Source organism: Acanthopagrus latus, chromosome 13, assembly GCF_904848185.1.
Source record: "Acanthopagrus latus isolate v.2019 chromosome 13, fAcaLat1.1, whole genome shotgun sequence".
Lineage (NCBI taxonomy): Eukaryota > Metazoa > Chordata > Actinopteri > Spariformes > Sparidae > Acanthopagrus > Acanthopagrus latus.
This window is the reverse complement of record NC_051051.1, coordinates 17,122,510-17,145,479: the sequence shown is the minus strand read 5'-3', so window position 1 is coordinate 17,145,479 and position 22,970 is coordinate 17,122,510. Positions and strand designations below refer to the sequence as shown.

The 22,970-nt window shown below is 38.5% G+C and overlaps 2 protein-coding genes across 9 annotated transcripts in view; one reads left to right on the top strand and one right to left on the bottom strand.

Annotated features, from left to right (window-relative positions):
• Positions 1-22,970, top strand: part of ntm (neurotrimin) — a 453,513-nt gene that overhangs the window by 344,512 nt on the left and 86,031 nt on the right. The gene's annotated exons all lie outside the window — the stretch shown is intronic.
• On the bottom strand, positions 1,883-4,450 carry LOC119031676. Its single transcript, XM_037120277.1, has 2 exons — positions 3,330-4,450; positions 1,883-3,184 (listed from the first exon to the last, which is right to left on the bottom strand). The coding sequence occupies exons 1-2, from the start codon at positions 3,609-3,611 to the stop codon at positions 2,531-2,533; spliced, it is 936 nt and encodes a 311-aa protein (XP_036976172.1). The 5' UTR covers positions 3,612-4,450; the 3' UTR covers positions 1,883-2,530.

The following is a 22,970-nucleotide window of genomic DNA, read 5'->3' as shown; positions in this document are numbered from 1 at the left end:
TAATCTTCTGATGGTGCTGTTTCTCAAATAACCAAGCTGAAGCTGATGCCTTAGTCATTTCAAGCAGCTCAAAAATGCAGTTGTGGCTCAAATAAACTCTTGCCCTAGAATTCACTCTCCATAAAACCCACTTCAGTCAGACCCAACATGAAGTAAATAAAACTAACCAAAATGTCTTGGTTTGTCTTTCCACAATCATCTCTTGTTTGGACATTTTCTCATGCTGCTGACACCTCTCCTCTCCTCTCTCTTCCTGCCATGTCTTGGTGTCCCCAAGGTCATAGTCCCAGTCAGAGATGTTGTAAATCACCTCCGCACTGGAGCCCCTGTATTTAGACAGACCTCGCTTGGTCATCAAGGCTGTATTTTAATTAAAGAAGAACTCCTAATTAACTCCTGTGACATTTTATAACAAAACACAAATTAACAACAGCATCATATGTGCTGTTGTTATGAAAATAAAACAAACTAAATCACATTTCGTAATAACAAATTGAATTTCATATTTGTTTACATCATGTCATATATGTTTGTGCTACCAGCATGGCTAAAGCAATACTCATTTTAGTGTGTGATTGAAGTAGACAGACTGACCCATGGGCAGCATGAGCAGAGCTTTGCTGCGGTGTTTGGTCGAGTTTAGAAGGGCTCCAGTCCTGTCTGGGTTTTAGATGAGGAGATGGGTGGGAGAGGTGGAGTGCTCAGGATTATGTACTTAAAAGATTCTCTACCCCACCTCCCCTTTAGCACCAAGATATCAATACTGCAGGGCACTGTGCTCGTGTGCACACACATACACACACAATGAGCTGTTTACTAACACGAAGCTTAGTTACAGATATACGCAATCATTGCTTTGGCAAACCAGACACAAGCACAGTGGAATATACAGAGCTCCAGAAGAGGTCATACATTCTGCAAAGAAATGAAACATAATTGTTAATTCAAATATGAACAAACAAAAATAATTTGAGCCATACTCCTAAAACCCTTGAACTAAATTTGCATTAGCTGCACCAGAGACACAAGGATAAGTAAGTCTTTCAGCTTAGCGTTTGCAGGAGCGTTAAGTCTTAAGACATATGGACTTCAATAAAGAAACTGTATATCTAATTTTGGAGGTGAATGGAATATTAACTAATAATCAATATATCTTTTAGTAATTTTAAATTAAAAAAACAAAAACAAATAAATACCAAAGAGTTTTTTTTTTTTTTTTTTTTTTTTTTCTTTTTCTTTTTCTTTGTCTTACGTGATAGTACACTATTACAATGTATTTGGGTTTCTGACTGTTGGTGGGACAAACGTTACATTACTCTTTGCTTCAGGGAATTGTAACAGGCATTTTTCATTATTTTTATCAGGGATGTGGAGTGAATAATCCTGCTGTGACATGCCTTGTTATATATATGTTTTGTTGACCATTTAATCAGCATTGGACTGTATTTTATTAAGTTTATTTTATTAAGGTTTTTTTCACTTTTGTTCCCAGATACAATTAAACATATGTGAGAAGTTAAAAAAAAAAACAAAAAAAAAAACAAAACCCTCCTCACCCTATAAGTGTTACCTGTCTGTCATATTGGCACTAGTTTCACAACAAAACTAAGGGATAAATTATACTGGCAGATCTGTGAGGCATTACTTAAGCACAACAGTACTTTGAACTAAATATTAAAGCCTGTAGTATGCTAACATGTTCACAGTTATGCTGGTGTTTAGCAGGTTTAATGTTAGCCATGGTCTCTTAGGTTAATGCACAAATATGTGCGAAAAATAGTTCATCCCCAGCAGGGACAGCCGGGTAGGCCCTGTGATGTGAAAACAATCACAGTTGTCAACATTATGATCTTCTGTCTGCTTACGGTTCCAATTATTACAGTTTTTTTCAGTCGCTAACAAGCACTCACCCATACTTCTGATACTTTTTCTAAACTCTTAACACAGACTCACACCTACAAAGCACAATTGGCCAAATGGATAATTTTCTTCTCAAAAACACATATTGTTAAATATATACTAACTCTTCATTTCAAAATAGAACACACCTTTCTCTGTACAAACTAACTTTACCAAAACACTGGAAATCTGACCCACAATGACATTATGTTGTCAAAGAATAACACTTGTTTTCACTTCAGAAGGTACATGCAGTCAGTCAAAGTACACCAGGCTTCAAAACACTGGCTATTGTTGATATTACTGCATAGACTTGTGTTTGTTTCAGTTTTACAGATATTTGCATGTAAAACATGCAATACAACATTTCTACACTAAATTTCCTGGTTGGGAACTGTATGTAAAAGCATTCCACTAAAAACCAAATCATTTTTTTATTCATTTACTGTTTACTACAAGAGGTACAGTAGATATAGGTACTGTTTACAGTGGGATAGAACAGAACACTTTTACAGTACTGCTTACAGTAAAGTGAACAAAATATCCATGAAACACAAAAGAACATTCTGAAAAAGAAAAAAAATGCAAAAAGCTCAAAATAATAAAAGCACAACATTTCTAAAGTAATTATCTAATCTCTGCGGTCTTCAGGGTTAGGCCACATGTTTTCATCAACATCGCATCTGATATTATCCAAGGCAATGCACCTGGGATAAAAGCGTTTAGTATGACGGATCCACCCTTGGCAGTTATCAGCTGTGATTTCCCTGCAGCCAGCATCCATGGCTTCAAGGAGGGACATCTGGTCATGTGGCTGATGGTCATAAACCTTCCACCTCCAAGCAGAAAAGAACTCCTCTATGGGGTTGAGGAAAGGTGAATAGGGTGGAAGGAACAGACGCACTAGTCTTGGGTGGGCTTCAAACCATGCTGTAATTGCTTGGGAATGATGGAATGCCACATTGTCCCAGATGATCACAAAGGTCCTCATGTTTTCACCTTCTTGATTCTGCTGTGGGATGAGGTGATGGTGGAGATCATCAAGAAAGGCAAGGAGGCGCTCTGTATTGTAGGGTCCAACCTGACATCTGTGAAGCAGCAATCCTGCGTTTGAAATCGCCGCACACATTGTTATGTTTGCCCCTCTCTGTCCTGGCACATCAGCTGTGGCCCTTTGTCCAATAACATTTCGTCCACGACGACGCCTTTTGGCCAGATTGAATCCCACCTCATCAAGGTAGATGAACTCATGAGGTGCCTGGTTGGCCTCCAATTCCATAACTCTCTGAAACAAAGTTTCAAATGCAAATCATGTCATTACTGTACACCATACTATGCTGTAACCAATTACAGTGCTGTACTGTCTAGGTTACCTGCTTGCAAAGTGCAAAGCTTTTAGAATTGAAGATTGAATTGAATATTCACTATACCTGGATGTATTGTTGCCGTAGCTCTTTGACTCTTTCACTATTCCTCTCAAAGGGAACAGTGTAGAGCTGCTTCATCCGCACTCTGTGTTTGGATAATGTCCGTGCAATTGTTGTGAGGCTGATACTGTCAACATTTTCAAACATGTCATTGTCTTCTACAATCCGAGTTTGCAGTTCATGGAGTTTTATTGCATTATTTGCAACTACCATTTCCACAATGGCAAGCTCTTGATCATTATTGAGGAGCTTTCCTCTTCCCCCAGAGGGAGGAAGACGTTGCATCCTTTAGAGGGACAAAAAATTCTATGTTAGCGTTTCTGTATGGCCTTACTGTATTGACATGTCAAGTGAGAATACAAATAATCCATGTAAAATGCAATACATACCTGTTGGTTTGTCGAAAAATGCGTACAATGGAGGCAACTGTTGACCGCCTCACATTGGGCTGCACTCTTTCACCAGCCTCTCTTAGTGAAAGACCATGGTTGATGACATGGTCAATGATAGTGGCACGAATTTCATCACTGACTACCGTTCTTGTAGCCCTTGGAATGCCACCACCACGCATTCTTATACCCCTACCTTGCCCTCTCCTTGGGCCTGCTCCTACACCTGCCCCCCTCACTACACCTCTCACTACACCTGCACCTCTCCTTCGTACTCTTCCTCGTCCAGACATTACAATGTTTTTCTTTTTACTGCTTCCAAGAGAAATCACTCCTCAAAGTCCTCCTTTTATAGTTATCAATGCAGCTGAAATCATTGGAATCAGCTGTAGTTGGCCCAATTTACCCCACATAAATCAGCTGTGTGTCAATTATTCAATTGCTAGTTCATTATCAGCTGAGATATATTGTTTTTGAACTTATATCAGTGCAGAAGTAGAGGATTTTATACTGTATCTAAGGTTTGGAGTATTGTTTTTGCTATTGTGGCATGTTGTGTGTTAACATTTGTAAATAATACAAAAACAATCCATAATTTTGTTGGGAGGTATCGCGTGTCTCTTAAGAAAATGTAAGCATTGTGGAAATGTGTTCACTGACTGCATATTGTGTGAAAACGACATGAAATGTGTGAATGGTATGGCCACAGAAGTCCAATGCTGTGCTAATTGTGTTTAGAGCTTCGAAAATGTGTTAACTGATTGGACAAACGCTTGTTAGTCACTGAAAAAAACTGTAATGACAACTTGATGTGCATTAAAGCCAGCGTTCAGGACATCATTTTGTATGTTTTGCTACACTGGGAATGCTTTAAAACAGACAGGAGCTCTTGGGTACTAGAGTGAAACATAGAACAGGTGTTTCACTCTGGACCAAAGCAAAACTGGCCAACCAAATGACTAACATTGCCATCCCTAGCCACGCTATGGTAAATAATTCAAAGGAGGTATTAAACATAAGGATGAGCAACTGAGATATGTATTGTTTGGATTTACATTCATATACACATTCATTTTTTTTACTCTGACAACCACATGCACATGCAGCACCAAATTGACTGCTGGCCAGTGTGATACTAACACCTGTCCATTTCACTTCAGTTTTTGAAAAAATGTAATAAAATCTTACACTTGCATCCAAAGTTATGCAAGTTCAATAAATGAAAAGTCTGGCAGATATACCGCAACAAAAAGGAACAAAAGCTTGATGTCCTTGCATCTGTGAAGGGTTCCATAAAACATGTTATCGATGATAAATTGCAGCATCAGTAGTAAACATGCACTGTAGCTGCAAGATGGCAGCTCCCTGTCATGAGCAATTGGTGAGAACCAATGAATGATTAAATGAGCACATCCAACTCATGTGAATACCTTACCTGTGTTTTCACTCAAAAAGCCAGACGGTATTTTGGTGTGAAACAAATGCCTTTACTTATTTTTCAGCAGCAATTGTGCACAACAAACATCTCCTCTGGCTAAAATAACTTTTACAGACTTTACACTTCAAAGTGGAGAGATGGGCAAAGTGTAGTTAGAACAGGCAGGGCTCCAGGCTAAGGCTCCAGCACACTCTTCATGGCTGATCAGACAGTCTGCTTGTCAGTATGTGTGTGTGTGTGTGTGTGTGTGTGTGTGTGTGTGTGTGTGTGTGTGTGTGTGTGCGTGCGTGCGTGCGTGCGTGCATGCGTGCGTGCGTGCGTGCGTGCGTGTGTGTGTGTGTGTATGTGTGCGTGTGTGTGGTGGTAATTCCTCTCTGCTTATGTAGAATAGTGTCCTCATGATTTTACATGGTCCTCATTAGTTAAGATTAAGATTTAGTGAAGTTAAGGTCATTTTAGAGTTAGGACTAGGGTTTAAGGTTTTAGTTTAAAGAAAGATCTGCATTATGAGGTGCAGTCGAAATATTTTGCCATCTGGACATGTGTTTGATGTTGCAGGAATCAGAAAGCACAACCCAAACTGTACAATTTTTTGGAGCGCTGCTTGGTATCGAAAAAACAAAACAAAAAACAAAACAACATAAAACAAACAGACAAAAAAAATCATATTGTGATTATTTTGATGGCTGTTATGATATGATTCTCATTTAATAAATCATCATCATTCATTCATCAGTCATTTTTTGCATCGCTATTTATTTTTCACTGAAAAACAATGAATCACATGATGTAACATTTGTTGGGGTCTATACTAAAGAAAAGTGTAGGTTTGGACATCTATGCAGTACCACAGTATTTCACTAAAATGCAGTTTGATACCTTCATCGAAAAACTGCCACGCAATTTGGATCTTGCACTTACGGTTATTGAGATTTCAATAGTATTCAGATTAATCCAAATAATTGTCAAGTAAAATAATACAATAAGTAAAATAATATAATAATAGTACTTAAATACTTTCTCATCCTGACTGGAAGCATTGGTGGAAAAAAAAAAAAGTGCTCCTGCATCATAAAATACCCTCATGCAGTGGGTGTTCTCTCTGTGTGAGAGCTTCCTGTTTAATTTAACTACAGAGGTCAATGGAGATATTGGATGTTATGAACTCACTGTACTCTGCTGAGGGTTACTGGAGATGTGAAGTGTGTGAAGAGCGTGTGTGCTGGGAAGGGATGGGGGTGCAAGGTCAACAACAGGTACCAAGTGTCATTTACCATCATAAAACAACAAGATTTATTTGACAGGCAATTTCACTATGGGTGCATGAACATGTAATACAATATGTGTGCTAAATCACAGTTATTCAGGTGTTGGAGGGAGGATGGAAAACATGGTTGTTGTGCTTTTACCCCTATCAGAGAGGTGCACTGCAAGTTATAGGGGCTGTAGATTAGGTCTTACGGTCTTCTGTTCAACACAAGAATCCCCTAGGGTGAATCCTTTTGGTTTTGGTGTTCCCCAGCTCCATGCTTTCTCTGAAACAACACTTTCTTTCCATAATGTTGTGTATTTGAAATACACAACATATATTGTGTAAACAATAAAAGGTATACTATTTTTGTAGTGTTATTAATGTACATGTGTTCCAAAAGATTTAATAAGCAAAACTCTCAACTAATTCAGTTTTTATTATTAGTGAATCATGTAAAGTATAAAAAAAACTGTAATGGGTTGGTTGTTTATGCTGGTGTAAATTGTAAAGTGTAAAGAAAGGCATTCATCAATTTCAAGACTTTTTTCAAACAATTTATAGATAATGCAAACACGGAGTAAATACAAAATAAATAAATAAATAAATAAGTGTTAGGCTGAGTTCCAGCACTTGATGTGACTGTTCCAAAGATAGTCCTTGAATTTTGGCCTGTAAAGCAACAGATGAGCACATGGTTAGATTTTTTTTTTTTTTTTTTTTTTTTTTTTATGGAACAGAGCTTTAGTGTCCAAAGCATACAGTTAACATATACTTTCAATACTTTCAACACTTTAGACATTCCTGGAAAAAACTGTACCGGCACTTTTTTGAAGTACCAGCCCTTGAGCTTTCTTTACATTTTTGGCAAACAATGTGACTCTGAATAGAGAACTTGTGTGTCCAAGTTACATGCCTGGTCAATATACTGTACAAACACAAATAGTTGTGCATGGTGTTTATCAGATAAAAAGCTTCAGTAATGTTCTTCTTTAGATACTGACGTACTCGTGTCCATTCCCCTAAGCTTGAAGATCTTGAACATCTGCTCCTTGACCTGTCACTCTCCCATGCTTCCGCCTCCATTTCCTCTCTAATGAGAATGAAATGAATCAAAGCGATTTGTCAGTCCAGTTCAGCTGGTCTCGTATATCCTCGCTCAAGCCCTCTTCCTCTTACTTGCTTCTCGCTCTTTTACCCCCCAAAAATACGAGCACTGAAACCAGAGGTGAAGTGCTATTTGTTTAAGCATAAGGGCACTGTAAAGCACCAATGTGTATACACGTAATCAAAAAAGACTGACTTTATGACAAGTTTCATCATGGTGAGAATATTTGAAGGCACTTAGACAAACATCTAGCCAGGCAGTATTATGTGTTACTATGGAAGTGTTAGGTGGTAGTTAGCAGAGCATTAAGCAATATAGGTGAATGGAGAGAGTGCATACTTTTTGTTTTCTATGATTTATTTTATTACTGACCAGTTGAAGCTGCATCCATGCTATCCATTCCATTCTCATTTTCAATCCAGGCTAAGATGAAACTAATCCAAAAAAGCTAATCTATGCACATTTAGCTAAACTAGCTTTTTTTTCCTTATAGGCATAGTGGATACAGCACAAGCTGGCCAAGCTTAATGGGCTGCCTTTTTGTTTCTCTGCAAAGGCATCACAAATAATCAACTGTTGGGGTGTTCAATGACTGTGGCTCAGGATGTAGAGCTGGTGGTCTTATAATTAGGTCAGTGGTTTGATCCCCAGATCCTAGCTGCACATTGAAGTTGCCTTGGACAAGATACCAAACCCCTAACTGCTCCAGATTGCTGTTCTGTCAGTGTATGACTGAGCATTAAAATATTGTGGTTGGTTTTGGATAGGAAGTGCTTTGTTGCTCCCGATGAGCAGGTCTTTGCAATTTCTGTCATCTGCGTGCATGTGACAGTCGACTTTGAGTAGTCGGCAGACTAAAAAAGTTAATTATAATGTAGAGAGTTAATGATGAATGAAAGGAAAGTTTTACTATCTTTTGTTCATGAATAGTCCTGTAAGGTAGCTATAACATTAGCTCTTGGAACAAAATACACAATTAATTATTTATTTATTTATTTATTATTGCACGATGCTAAGTGCATGAGTTGACTTTGTGAATCAATCAACACTCTTTAAATGTCAATATGACAATTCTGACCATTCCATTTGTATTATTGGCTTTTTTGCATGACATACACTTTGGTGATGTTTGGATGTTCAAGCACTTATAAAGCCAAAGAGCGTGCTCATAACTCTTGGTTTCAGTTATCCCTTAACAAAAAAAAAAAGTACCTCTAGGCACAAATGCACAAAATACAGTGGCAGGGGTAAGCATTAGGGGCAAGAGGGTATATTGTTTGTATTGGGATTGGGTCAAAATATTCAATTTAACCTTTGATTTTAATGAACCCATGGCCTTTCCTCAAGTGTGAAGCTGAGGAAAGAAATTGTGTTTGCATAGCTGCTATTTTTCAATTTAACAGAGGTATTGTGGTTTAATAAACATTGCACAGACAATAACTTAGATTTACTGACCTATTTTTTCCTATATATTCTGTTTATGATTAGAATTTTTTGTATTTGTTATTAATTGAATCATACATTCTTTTCAACAACCAAGCCTTTTTCCCTTATTTTTATCAAGAGCTTGAAACATTCTGCCCCCCTCATATTTGATGATGTACTCCCATTTTTGCTACAAATCTAAGTAATCTCTTTTTCATGAATATTTACTGGATGAGAGTAAGGTTTCACTTATGGATGATAGGACAAATTGAATGTCTTCATAGTAAAAATATCAATATTTCTTTTATAGAAAGTTTTCTATGTTACTTGAATTGATTATTCTCAAATGCCAAGCTTGTCGCAGATGGGACTTGTATATACACACACCATTTATGTACAATACCCTGGACACCTTATTATATTTAGGTAATTTCACAAGTCAATGATTTTTTTGTTCCCAAAGCTGTCATTCTGCAGCAAGAATATGCTCTTTTCCTCCTGGGCAAATAGAGAGGCAACATGAGCTAGCTTCCTGAGAATGAATTGAAATCAGGTGGTATTCAAAGCAGATTATCTTCCCCTGAGCAGCGGTTCACCTCCTTTACCTAAAGCGCTCAGATGTGTGATTCTATAGTGAGAGAGGAGATCTACTGTACTAGAGATTAGGAAATTCTTCATCGTTAATGCACCAGGGAGCTTTAAAGAGGAAGTAAAGCAGGGATGTTCCTGCTCACCACTACTTTTCTTCACAGACTTTTCCTTCATGTCTGAGAGCATCTGTCTCACAGTGTAGCATAATATATTGGTGCAGGTATAGAGCCACAGCAGCTTTGGGTTCATTCAGAGAGAGATTCACTCCTGGTGTTTCCATTCATCCCTGTAATACACTATGAAATGAAATACAGAGAGACCTAAAGTGCCACATTTAGTTCTGCTTGCTTCTTTTAAAAGTATCTATCTTTATTTTTTGTTGGAAAATTGTTGAAGTAAAACTATATCGGGTTATGAAAGCGTGGCAAGGAATGCATTGAGTGAATGAAGCACATCATACATTTTTTTTTCTTCAAATCTCTATCTGAATACTTCAAATGTTTACACAACAATTACCTTTTCTACATCAAGACAAGTCACTTCAATAAAATCATAGTTCTACATCAGTTCACACTGAGCAAGATAAAAGTATTGCTCAGTTGGCCAATTGGTGCTTGCCATTATGTCCAGGTTATAGCTGTGCCTCATGCCCTGTACAATCTACCTTATTCCATATTTCAAGAAAAAAAAAAAAATGCAATGATGGTATGCTGCCTAACTAGGCTACAGTTATCTGATTGTTGATTGGAGTACTATGTAATGCAGGTCTCAATGTTAATAATTAACATATCAATAATTAATATTGTCCACAAGGTAGATCAGGGACCAGCTCAGTGTCTCTGTTATTGTTGCCCCCGATAGTGAATTCTGATCCACCACTTTGACATGCTGGGTTGATTGCAAGGTGTGCCCTCTCAGACCGGTCCACAGTTTGACAAGCTGTCAATGTAAGTGGAGTTGAAGCATATCTCTGATGGCTGTACCTGTATGTACGTGTGTGTGTGTGTGTGTGTGTGTGTGTGTGTGTGTGTGTGTGTGTGTGTGTGTGTGTGTGTGTGTATGAGAGAGAGAGAGCGAGAGAGAGAGAGAGAGAGAGAGAGAGAAATGAGAGCTAGAAACAGATGGAGACTTTTGAAATTGTGTTTCTTCTGGTTTTGTCAGCACTCGTCTTGAGTGCCATTTGTGAGTGCTATTATCATCTGTTGCCACATGTGCTTTTATAAAGGCCGGTTTGTCATTTTGCACTTAAGGAAATGTTTAAAAATGACTATGTACCAGTCAGAGTAGAAAAGAATAAGGTTTTTTCATAGTACATAATTTAAAAATTATGACACTAGTTTGAGATCAAACAATATTCTGACAGAACAATTTTAACAGGATGAGTTTTGTATGGCAATTTACAGTTTATTGTAACTTGCTGCAGGCCTACTTAATTGTAAGATAATCAGTTGATTGTGACATGCTTCAAATATATTCATATACAAACTAAGGGCGTCTCCGATGACTAGTAACTGACATTTATGGTTACATAGACTCTCTCTTCACCTCCCCACACCTGTATCACAAAACAGACAAAATACACAGTTAACAAAGTGAATATGAATTTTACTGAGAGCATTAGGTGGCACATAAGCAATGGTTTGTCGGGCCAAAACCTGGCTGAAGATGCAACGACCTCCCAGTTTAAAAGACCTGGGTTTATCGCCGTAGCACACACCAGAGATGCTGTGACCTCCCAGTCAAAAAACACCACAAAATAGCCTGGAATGTGCCTCTTGGTCTCCTTAAAAATATTCACTAGTTTCACACTCACAAATGTTGAAACACTGTCTCAAACTGCAGTCACTGACTTGGCACTTTTCTCTCCTGTAACTCCACCATCACTTCCATGTTCGATGGTTTATATAAGTGTGAGCATGATGTGAACATGTGGTTTGCAGAAACACAAGCTGGCTACATTTTATCCTGGCAACTTGGCTGTTACCATGGCCATTTTTATCTAACTAATCAATCACTTCCGCACTGATACTCTTCTCCAACAGTCTGCCAGGTTGGGAGACACTGGTTTTATAAGACGGGGTGGGCTGGCTGGTGACGCAACTGGTCCTTTGATCCACTCATAACAAAATGAAATTGCAATGGCCAGGTTTCAAACCTCTAGACTAGAGGGCATTCCCATGCATAATTTTAACATAAATAGGTAGAATTCAAATACTTTGCACTAAATTTCAAGATAAGGACCTCATCAATCACCAACACTAAGATCATATACATTGTTTTTCAGTGGTTTTGGATTTTAGTCACTCTTTGAATAATGGAAAAAAAGTGTTTCAGCATAGAGAATTTAAATTTGAAACTATAAAATTAGTTCCTGCCATGACCAAAAATGAGCATATCAGTAAAATCTGTTTCAAGAGTGTTGTGTGAAATTTATCTCTGCCAATTGTGGAGTCACACCAGGCAGGGCTGTGTGTTGAAGAGACATCATATCAGGATGATATGCGACTGTAGCTCATTACTTCCTCCCGCAAGAGGTTTAATTTATATCATAAATGAGATGCTGAAAATATGTCTGGACTGACTGAAAGTTGAAACCTGCCTTTTCATAGAAATATAAACCATAACCATTAAAGCTGCAACGATTTAACAAAAAGTCTATCAAAACAAAATTAATCAACAACAGTTTTTAGAATTATGTGTTGTTTCAGTAATTTTTTCAAGCAAACATGTGAATCATTTTCTGCTTCAAGTGTCTTATCTGTGAGGATGCGCTTATTGTCTTCGTCATTTATGACAGTAAATTCAATCCTTTTTGGATTGCTGGTTGGACAAAGGAATCAACTTAAAGATGTCATATTGTGACGAGAGTATATATATATATATATATATATATATATATATATATATATATATATATATATATATATATATATATATACATATAATGTATGTATGTATGTGATTGCCACTATTCCTGGACCGGGACATCCCTAATACTGATCTTCTAGCTTCTGCTAAGGGCTGTATGGTTCCTGTACAACTGGAGCAGGAGCTTGGTTCGCATTGCCAGCAGTAAGTCAGACCTGTTCCCAGTGCATGATGGTCTCCAGCAGGGCTGCCCTTTGTCACCGGTTCTGTTCATTATTTTTTATGGACAGAATTTCTAGGTGCAGCCAGGGGCCGGAGGGGGTCTGATTCAGGAGCCACTGGATCTCATCTCTGCTTTTCGCAGATGATGTTATCTTGTTGGCTCCTTTGAGCCAGGACCTCCAGCATGTCTTGGGGCAGTTTGCCCAGAAAAGGTGGCTTGCTCTGTCCAGGTTGGGGGGAGCTCCTGCCTCAACTGGAGGAGTTTAAGTATCTTGGGGTCTTGTTCACGAGTGAGGAAAGGATAGAGCATGAGATTGACAGGCTGATCGGTGCAGCGGTCGCAGTAAAACTGTTGTTGTATCGATCTGTCGTGGTGAAGAAAGAGCTGGGCTTAAAGGCAAACTTCTCGATTTACTGGTCAGTCTACGTTCCTACCCTCACGTATGGTCATGAACTTTGGGTCATGACCAAAAGAATAAGATCCCGGATTCAAGCAGCAGAAATGAGTTTCCTCTGCAGGGTGGCAGGATGCTCCATTAGCTTAACTTATAAGCAGACGTGCTCAGTGCTTTGTGGGCTGTTCATCACTGCTCTGCTCGTCCTCCCTCCACCACAACCTCTGGGTTGTTCAAAGCCTGGCTCTGCTGTCACTCTTCTCTGCTGCTGTGGTCTCTCCCCGGCTTGCCATTGCTGGTGGGGTCTCTTGGACTTCTGCTGTCGCTTTGCCCCGGGCTCCATCGCTGCAACTGGATCTCTGGATCTCCTGCGTTGCCACCGTTGTGTGCACGGGGCCTCCAGAAGCAAGTTCACTTCTGGCCTTCTTCCCTGTGTTGCTGGCAGCGGTGTTGACAATGTTGCGGCTGTTCCCTCCGTGCTGACTGACAGGCATTCTATTTATTCTTTGTTTTGTGTGTTTTCATATATGTTTGTTCCACTTTGTTAAGTGTCCTTGGGTACACTGAAAGCTATATACATTGAATCTATTATTATTATTATTATTATTATTATTATTATTATTATTATTATTATTAGCGTTTACATTTGATTCAGCCAGATCAACTCGTGAGCACCCTTATTGTGTACTGAACAGATAATTTAAGGAATTCTTTTCACCTTTTTAGCATAATAGATATTAACCACTTTGGGAAGGCTAAACCAGGCCTGCTGCAGTGCTGTTGTGCAACTAAAGAAGACCTGAGTTAGTGTCACTTTACTAGTTTTTTACACTATATGGCAATCTCAAGCACAAGAGACACTTTAAGAGACACTTTTACAACTATATGCTATAAGCTTGGCACCTATGTGAGGATTTATGTAACACATCAGTGGTTTAATTCGAAGGTAAAATCAGACGGTTAGATTGCTGCTTTTTTTGCTCAGTGCCTTATTTATTGCAATTCAAGGCTTCTCTCCCTTCTCCCTTCTCTGAAAAGAACAATACACATTGCATGAACTCAAACATTAGATTATCAGCAGTGCCACTTTCCTACCATTTTATCTGGGCAAAACTTTGGAAGCCCACTAGTAGAGATGTACCAATCCGATCACGTGATCAGAATTTGGGGCCGATCATGTGGTTTCAGACTTGATCTGAATGAGTGTGTATATATATATATATATATATATATATATATATATATATATATATATATATATATATATATATATATATATATATATACATTTTTATCAGATCGATAATATTTCAAAACAAATGGGAAAAATACCAGATTAATATTTACTACTGTTATGTGATGGTACAGAGTCAGATCATCTCAACTCCACACAGAAACAATGCATGCAGCATGACATTACTTTGCTGCAGTGGCACTAGTGGTTGAATGCTGTAAAGCAAAGCATAAGGCAGCAGCTTGAAGCTGGGAACTCGAATATGTCTGCGGTGTGGAGGTATTTTAACGTGCGTGGTGAAGGTGAAGGAGAAGGTTATGGTGCGCCTTCTATGGCAGTAGCTCCGGTTAGCTTAAAGACACGGCAGGCAACATGTGGGTTTTCCACATGTACTTTTATTCCATCATATAGACCATACCAAGCCAGGTCTTTATGCCACTAGTTATTACATGCATAAATGCACTGATAAACACAGGCTGAGGGTCTAGCACCAACACATCAATAGATAAATAAATAAATAAAAAGGGGTCTTCACTTTGTGGGCAGCATCTTTACACGTGATGGAGCAGGAGTACACCTGCTCTACTTCTAGGTACAAGTTATATTATCCACTTGACAAAAGGAGGCGCCACATAGTGGCGCTACATTCAGTAACTCCGACTGTTACACTATTGTAAAGTGGATGTCAAAAACATTGCGATTGCAAACTGTGACATGCAAACTTGGGATTTCAAGAGGTGGCTTAACACACTTAATGCACTTTTATTTGCTTATTTGTTTACATGCCTGCCGGGTATTTTAAGTTGAGCCGCTGTTCATTTTTATATTAGACATTTTTATTTAAGACATACTGTTGAACTACACTCCAATAGGAATAATTTATTGTATTTATTATTACTTGATTGTTCTACCTCACAGAAGTGCTCTGTTTAAAAGTGTTAAACGATAAAATAAGGTGAATAGAAAGAAAGGAAAAAAATAAGGGATACCTGGATCTGTTTCTTTGCCCTTCATTTTTTTAATGTATTATAGAAGTATCGGATTGGGACTCAATATCAGCAGATACTCAAAATCAAATGACTTGGACTCGGACTCAGGGCAAAAAAAAACTCATCGGGACATCCCTACCCACTAGTATTTTTTTTGTCACTGTCTCCACTTCATATGCTTAGGAATCCATGCTTAGGATTGGGCTGATAGTATGAATGTATCATCATCCCAAATGTATAATTATTTTACAAAATATATGTCAGACTTCTTTTAAGAAGGTGGCAATAAAAAACGAGGGGTTTACAAGCAAAAAAAAAATCAGTCTTGGCATTTCCACATCACACGAGCCCTTGAGAAAGCTACTCAACACACAGAGAATCTGATGAAGACGATGACGATGGCCCAGATGGCTCGGCAGAATGCTTCTAATCAGTGATGCCCTTACTGATGGTAAAAGGCCATCTTTGTTCGCTTATCTTCATTAGAACATCTCACTTCTGCAAGCTCTGCAGTCTTTCTCATTTGCTGCATTAACAGTTCATTACAAGATTTTCCACCTACATACCTCTTCTGGGGATATTCATCAAAATAACTGCACTGCTGACCTTGCAGTCTTTCTGTTGTAAGTTACACATCTGGGATGTTTTATGAGGGGATTCACAAAGAAATGAAAAAAAAAATCATGAAATCTTTATAAACAGTACATTAAGAATAATAATATTAGCTTTTCTGGTCCTCTTCTTATTGTATAGAGGGCCATAACAAATTAGAAAATGAGAGTAAGTCAAATCTTATAGTATGGAGATAAATGCCACTTGTCTGGCACCAGATCTCTTGTTGTGGTTGTGTGTTGTGTTTGTTTGCTGGTAATACCATGGAGGGAGACAATAGCGAAGGCATATCAAATGAAAGTGGTTAGATATGCAGAGCTAGCAGCCTAGGCAGAGGATTGCAACCTAGTGGTGTGGATAGACCACTTCAAGGTCTACCTCTGCGGTCACCTCAAGGTCTAACTAAAGTTCACAGACATGTGGGGCATCAAATTATCCGTTGAGGACTGTAAACCATGGCTACAGACTGAAGTTTGCATGCACTTCACCCTTTTCAAAGGGATAATTTCATTGCAAGCTCAGGGATGAAAAACTTATACTTGGCGGGAAGAAATCCCTACTGCAGCTGGTTCCAGCTAACAGCTGGGGCTTAGAAGAAAGGTGAGTGACTGGGGCTGAGATAGGTGCAGAATCTTGAAACTCTTAGCTCATGATGTAAGTCAAAGTCAAAGTCACCTTTATTGGTCTGCTTGTTTGGCTAGTTAGACTACATGTATCACCTTTTGGTATCTGATCACTGGTCACATTGAAAACCTCTTCATCATTCTTGACCTGACTTCTAAGACTCCATGTCCTTTTGTCCTCTTCTGTCCCTTTCCTTTGTCTTCCCTCAATGTAATAAGCAAAATCCAACAATTTAATGTATTTTTTTATTTTTTTATTTTTTTTTTTTACTTCAACTATGAAAGCCAGTATGAACACCATCCACGTACTGCTGGCCTTGCCAAATCCTGCAAAATAACCCTGACGGTGTTGTTTGTTACAGGGCCCAATACATTTATTTTGGCACATTCATGTTGCCAAATTTTTGCCACTTTTTTGTATTCATAATTTGAAATATATAGATAAATAAATGAAAGTCACTCAATAATGAATGACTCTTGCTGCATTGGAACCACAATTGGTGCAAAAGCTCTGTTAGTGAGAAAGATAAAGGAAAAAAAAAGCATGTTAGATATCACTAGCTATTGAGGATATGCAATAAGTTTCTTTGTATTCTGTTGAGGAGGTCCAGCCATTGTTTTTATTTCTGCCCTGTAACCCATCCTCCGTTCTCTGCATGTTTCATTATCTAAAGACTCTCTGAGCAAGAGCCTTATATTAGTTGGTATAATTTGGGATCCTCCAGAGGGTTAGCTCTCACCTCTTGTTCTCCTCGTTCTACCTGTATTTAAATATGTATGAGGCATCTGTCTTTGTTGAGAATATTTTTTTCTCCTTTTGCTTTAGCAGAGTGCAGTTTGCACTTCCTCACATTGGAACCATTTATCAGTTGGAAAGTATGATTCAGGCAGGCGGGCTTGAAGTGTACATCTAATACTTATTTATTGTCAGTAGGATGCTGTGGTTGTTGGGATACCTGATCTCATCCCCAACGTCAAGTGCAAGCTTCATTGGATGTACTTGTGTGAAGTTTCATGATTGTCCTTGTGGTTGTATCACACAAATTAAATAAGGTTTTATTATGTTATGTTTATCATATGTGTTAAAAAAAAGTACTTGGCTTTGTCTTTTATTTTTAATTCATAAATATCAGCAAATTTAGTCTAATTTTATGAGTCCATCCATCCATCCATCCATCCATCCATCCATCCATCCATCCATCCATCCATCCATCCAATATTTTCTGCTTATCTGTGGCAGCAGGATCAGTAGGTTACGCCAGACGTCCCTCTCCCCAGCAACACTTTCTAACTCCTCCTTGGGGTTTCCCAAGGCATTCTCAGGTCAGATGAAATAATCATCTTTCCAGAGAGTCCTGGATCAGCCCCAGGGATGGTTTTGCCCAGAAAAACTTCCAAAGAGAGGCACCTTGGAGGCATCTTAGTCAAATGCCTGAACCACCTCAACTAGCTCCTTTCGACACGAAGAAACAGCTGCTCTACTCTGAGTTTCCGGTTGTCAGAACTTGTCACCGCTCGTATCTATGATCTTATCTTTCAATCAGTACCCACAGCTTATGACCATATGTAAGTGTTAGAATGGAGATAGACTGGTAAATCAAGAGCTTTGCCTTTCAGCTCAGTTCCCTCTTAATCATGACCATCAAGTGCACTGCCTGTAGTACTGCTGATGCCTCACCAATCTGCCTGTCCATCTCACACACCGTATTCTCATCACTTGAACAAAGCCCCTAGATACCCGCATAGGGCAGGAGCTCAGCCCCCAACTGGAGGGTGCAGTCAACTGTTTTCTGGCAGGGAACCATGGCTTCAACACTTAAGGGACAACTCGGGATTGGGTCTTTCTCAAAAGGAGAAAGCATGCAAAGCACTCTTAAATTATGCATACACATTTATTTTTATGACTCATTTTTCTGCATGTTGGAATGGCTGCTCAATGAGGCAGGGGCCTTGGTTGACAGTCCAAACAAAGGAATGTATGTGTCTTATCTGAAGGTAATGTCTCTTAGATGGCTACTGACGATGATACTGTGTTTTTGATTGCTGCAGTTGATATACCATTTCAGCTTTATTGTATTATATTTAATAGGCCTTTTAGAATTAGTCACAAATGGATTTAGAAGTGGGTTTCAGGACGGAATCTGAGTAGGGAAATAAGAAAGCACTGTCCTGCCCCAGAGCTCATAATGGGCTTAATGTGTCTACAGGGGATGGTATAGTTATTGGTCAATAGAAGTAAATCAGTGATAATTTTACCTGGAGCTGAGAGGTCTGGCTTTAAGGTCTTACAGAGAGATATACGGGTGGTGCAGGGAAAATGATTTGAAATGCTCTTACTTTTTCCTAAGATAACTTTGAATTAAGAAAAAAAATTAAAAAATGCTTTTTTTTAGATCTACCCACGGCCTATATCTATCTGTCTGTTTGTCTCTATCTGTATTTGCATCTCTGTCAATGTTGTGAAGGCTTAAGTTTGTGCTCGGTGAAGGACTGACATATTCAATGTCTTTTTTTTTCTCTACCTATTCACTTTTGAGTCGGTTTACAGTGCCCATTTTCTGCCACACTTTTGTTGCTGATGGAAGTCTTAGTGCTGGTTTTCAGTATGTGAACTGTGTTCCTAGTGAAATGGATGGCAGAGACACTGCACACAGTTGTAACTTCCCGGAGGAAAACACGGAGGAGAGATGGAGATGGAGGAGACGAGTTCATGTCAGAGTACAACTGCTGAAATAATCAAGATTTGTAAAACCAAATTTAATTACTTATTGAAAACAGCCTCAAATCTTCATAGTCCTCATCCATCTGTGGTGCTGTGTTTGTATTTGTTAAACATTTAGTGCCATATTAAAATAATGCATAACTGAAATGACCTCCCAAACTGGAAGACAGAAGAAGAAAGAGGATGAGTCAGAGCCACCACTCTTAATTTGCAGACTCAGACAAGGATCCATGAGAGTGTCATGTCTTTCTTGCTACATCCATGCCTCCTGTCTAAATGTACCTATGGTTTTATGATACATAATTTAGTTTTATGTCTTCATATTTCTTCAGGACAGACTATAATAACAGTTTTATGAAACATAAAACCATAGGTACATTTCGACAGCTAGAATGAATGTGACAAAAAAGCTAAATCATTTACATGACACTCTTGTGGATCCTTGTCTTTGAATAAGAGTCTGAAAATTAAGAGTGGTGGCTCTGACTTGTCTTTCTTCTTCAGTCTTCTTGTTTGTGAAGTCATTTCAGGTGACATGTTGAAGTGGAGAGTGCTGTATTGATCTGGATGTCTCATGAAATCTGTCATTAGTTGGAACTGACATTGACTAAATGAAGAATTAACTTTGTGTGTTTCTATCACCATTATGTATTCCTCTTCACTTTGAAATTATTTAGAGCCACTGCATGTGTGTATTCTAATGTAAACTGACATCAGGTCCACAGGTTTTCCTGTCATCTCACTGTCTTTTGCATTGCAGCAGAATTCTCCCACAATTTCTATTATATTTTTCATGTTATTTTTATATTTTTTATATATTTTTATATTTATTTTATAAGTTGTTTATTTATGCAGTGCAGCCGGAGGTTGAAGTCTTTATTTGGGTACAACAATGAATTTATTCAGGGTAGACTAAAATAGCTGTGGAAGCACTACAGCAGCCCATACAGCTTGTGAGAAGAATGACAGCCAGTACATTTGCCTTTAGAAAAATGGAAATTGTGAACGGTATGCCAACATTTCTTCTTCTTAACAGGGCTTGAGAGTTTAGAAGAAGTGTGATATCTGATATCATCATTCTAACTTTTGTTACTGCTTTTCAAAGGTACTTTTTAAGTTGGAACAGTACTTACATATATTCATCCCATGCCCTAGGACTGGGTGATTTAACAATATATAACATATAATATATATCATACCCACCCAATTGTCAATGGTGATTGTGGTCAGGAAGATATTTTGAATGAAACAATAATCTTTTTAAAAACCTAATCAATAACTGGACATTTCATGGTTATTATTGCTAATTATTATTATTGCACTTACATGCTTCGTTTGTTACTGGGTTAAACAGTCATGATCTCTCTGAGTGATAAGCGAAGCGAGTGATACAGAAAGATTATTGAAAGATTTTGCTGTTCTTTTTTTTTATTTTTTTATTTTTTTATTTTTTTTTATTAATAGTAGAACAGTGGTCTCCTGGGTGAAAGTAATGTACTTCTTTATCTTGACCATCCACCCCGACCTCCTCCTGATACAGACTGGTCGCTGTTTACACTACTTCTCCTCACTTCCTCCTTTGCAGGCGTAATAATTACTATGGCCACTTGAAGTTGCCACCTAACAAGAAACATAAACATGGGTCATAATAAGTCATGTGCACAGTTGATCTATATGTTGTTTTTCTGATGAGGACAGGCTGAGCTTAGATTACCTGTTTATGATCTTTGAAGCTGCCTTTCAGATCCGACAAGTGCTGCTAATTTGGTACCTAAACTTTCTACACATATATTACGTCCCCGTATGGCTAGGGAATGAAGGGAGTAACATAGTTAAATAATAAGCTGGGTGTAAAGGACGCAAAAGGAAACTGTAGCAAATGGTAACTCAAAAAGGGCTTTATTGCCCACAAAAAAACACTCATTAGCTGACACAGCTATAGTCATAAGAATAAACACTGCACACTGAAGCTCAGGCTCTCTGGCTCCTGCATATCATGGCTGCCCAGCCCACTGGCATCCGCAGCACCTTTGTACCACACAGCCTAAGTGGCAAGTAGACTCAGGTGTGCGATCCACACACTCACGAGGAGGAGGGGGAGGATGAGGTTGTCACCTGAATGGGTGACAGAAAACACAACACAAACAGCACTGGCCCCATAGCAACATGACATAAACAGTGTGTAGCAGTTCACAAAAAAAACTCTAAAGTTGTTCAGTGATTTGTTCTTGCCTCCATTTTTGTCCTGTGTGATTATTGAATATCTGTGCTGCCACACACACACACACGCATGCAGTAGCATCACCTGAAGATCAGAGGTTGTACATACTGTACTGTATATTTTCTGTTGGACTTCATTCCCCTCTGAGGCGTAGCACTAATTAAAGTACTAACTGAAATGAATTAACCATAACAGTTTTATTCATAGTCTATGACTTTTCACCTAGGCCTCAAGTCAATTCATTCCAGATGGAGGCACTGCGACTTCACATTTCATGCGGTTCACCTTCTTGCACGTGACTGACATTTGGACAGTAAAGTCAATTTCTGTTACCCACACATTTCTAATGGGGTCTAATGTCTTTGGGGACAACTTGGGAGTATTTACTCAAATCTGTACTATAATAATAATAATAAACATAGATAAATAAATAAATAAAAATATTTATGCTGCTATTAAAACAGCAATCAAGACATGTAGAATGGGAGTCAACTAACTTTAAAAGATAATAGTGATTATAATTTAAAATAGCAAGAGAATGTTAAATGTAACACCTTTAATGTGACAGTCACTTAAAATATATACACTGTTAAACCATAACAGTGCACACATTGCAAAGAACCTTAAGCTTATGTGAAGCAGACTCACTCCTTGATTCCACTGGGCACAACCCTGTTTCCTGCTGTGCACAATGCTGTTTTGTCCCTACATCCACGCAGCCTCATATCCCACTGGGAGCATTTCAGAAGCAGAGCGTCATGCCTGCCTAATATTGTAGAGTTGCTCAAAAAGCAAGTTAGTTAATAATTTTCCTGACTTTGAGTCTGGACAGGGTGTTTTATTTTGAAAACAGACCAGATAGACTATGCCATTCTGCTGTCTGATGTCCTCTCTGGCTCGATCTGCTCTGTGCAGATTGACGCAGCTGTGGTCCGTTTCCATTAGAATAGACTTGGAGCAGAGCAGGGAGCCACTTCTGGGAAGCTGCTTAAATCTACTTAGTGCATGGTGGAAACACAAGCATTGTCTGGAACCAAGTGTCATCAGCAGTGATTTAAACATCAGTAAATGAAAAATTGCAAAAGCCAGACCATATGGTGTGTTGATGCAAATTCTTTTGTTCTCTACTTTTGTAATGCCTTATCTGTGAACAGATTTCAGCTTGTACAAATGCAACTGTCAAAGTTTTACCCCAAAATAATAAAGCCAACACACATTTGTCCAATTTTAGCATCTTAACATTGTATTGCCATCTCTTTTACAACTGATTTTAAAATTATATTACTAATTTGTAGGTGTTGTCCTCCTATTGATTTTAAGTGTGGACTGTGCGCTAAGGCTAGGGCAGTCAAGACAGCAGGAAATCAAAAAGCAATGATGCAGCAGATCTGCCTCAATAATGCTGAAAAGAATCATTTCTTGAAGAGAAACAAACATTTCACACTGCAGTGGCCAATTAAATAAGACAACATTCAGACCACTGGTCAACAGTATTGTAATTCAAGCAGTTTACATTAACAAAATTAATGCTGTCATGTATTTTCAAAAAAGACAAATG

What these genes read in the sequence shown, in the direction of transcription:
- LOC119031676 (XM_037120277.1), bottom strand. Translation starts at nt 3,611, where the DNA reads ATGCAACGTCTTCCTCCCTCTGGGGGAAGAGGAAAGCTCCTCAATAAT. An exon ending in TACGGCAACAATACATCCAG is followed by an intron (nt 3,185 to 3,329) that starts GTATAGTGAATA and finishes ACTTTGTTTCAG; the next exon opens with AGAGTTATGGAATTGGAGGC.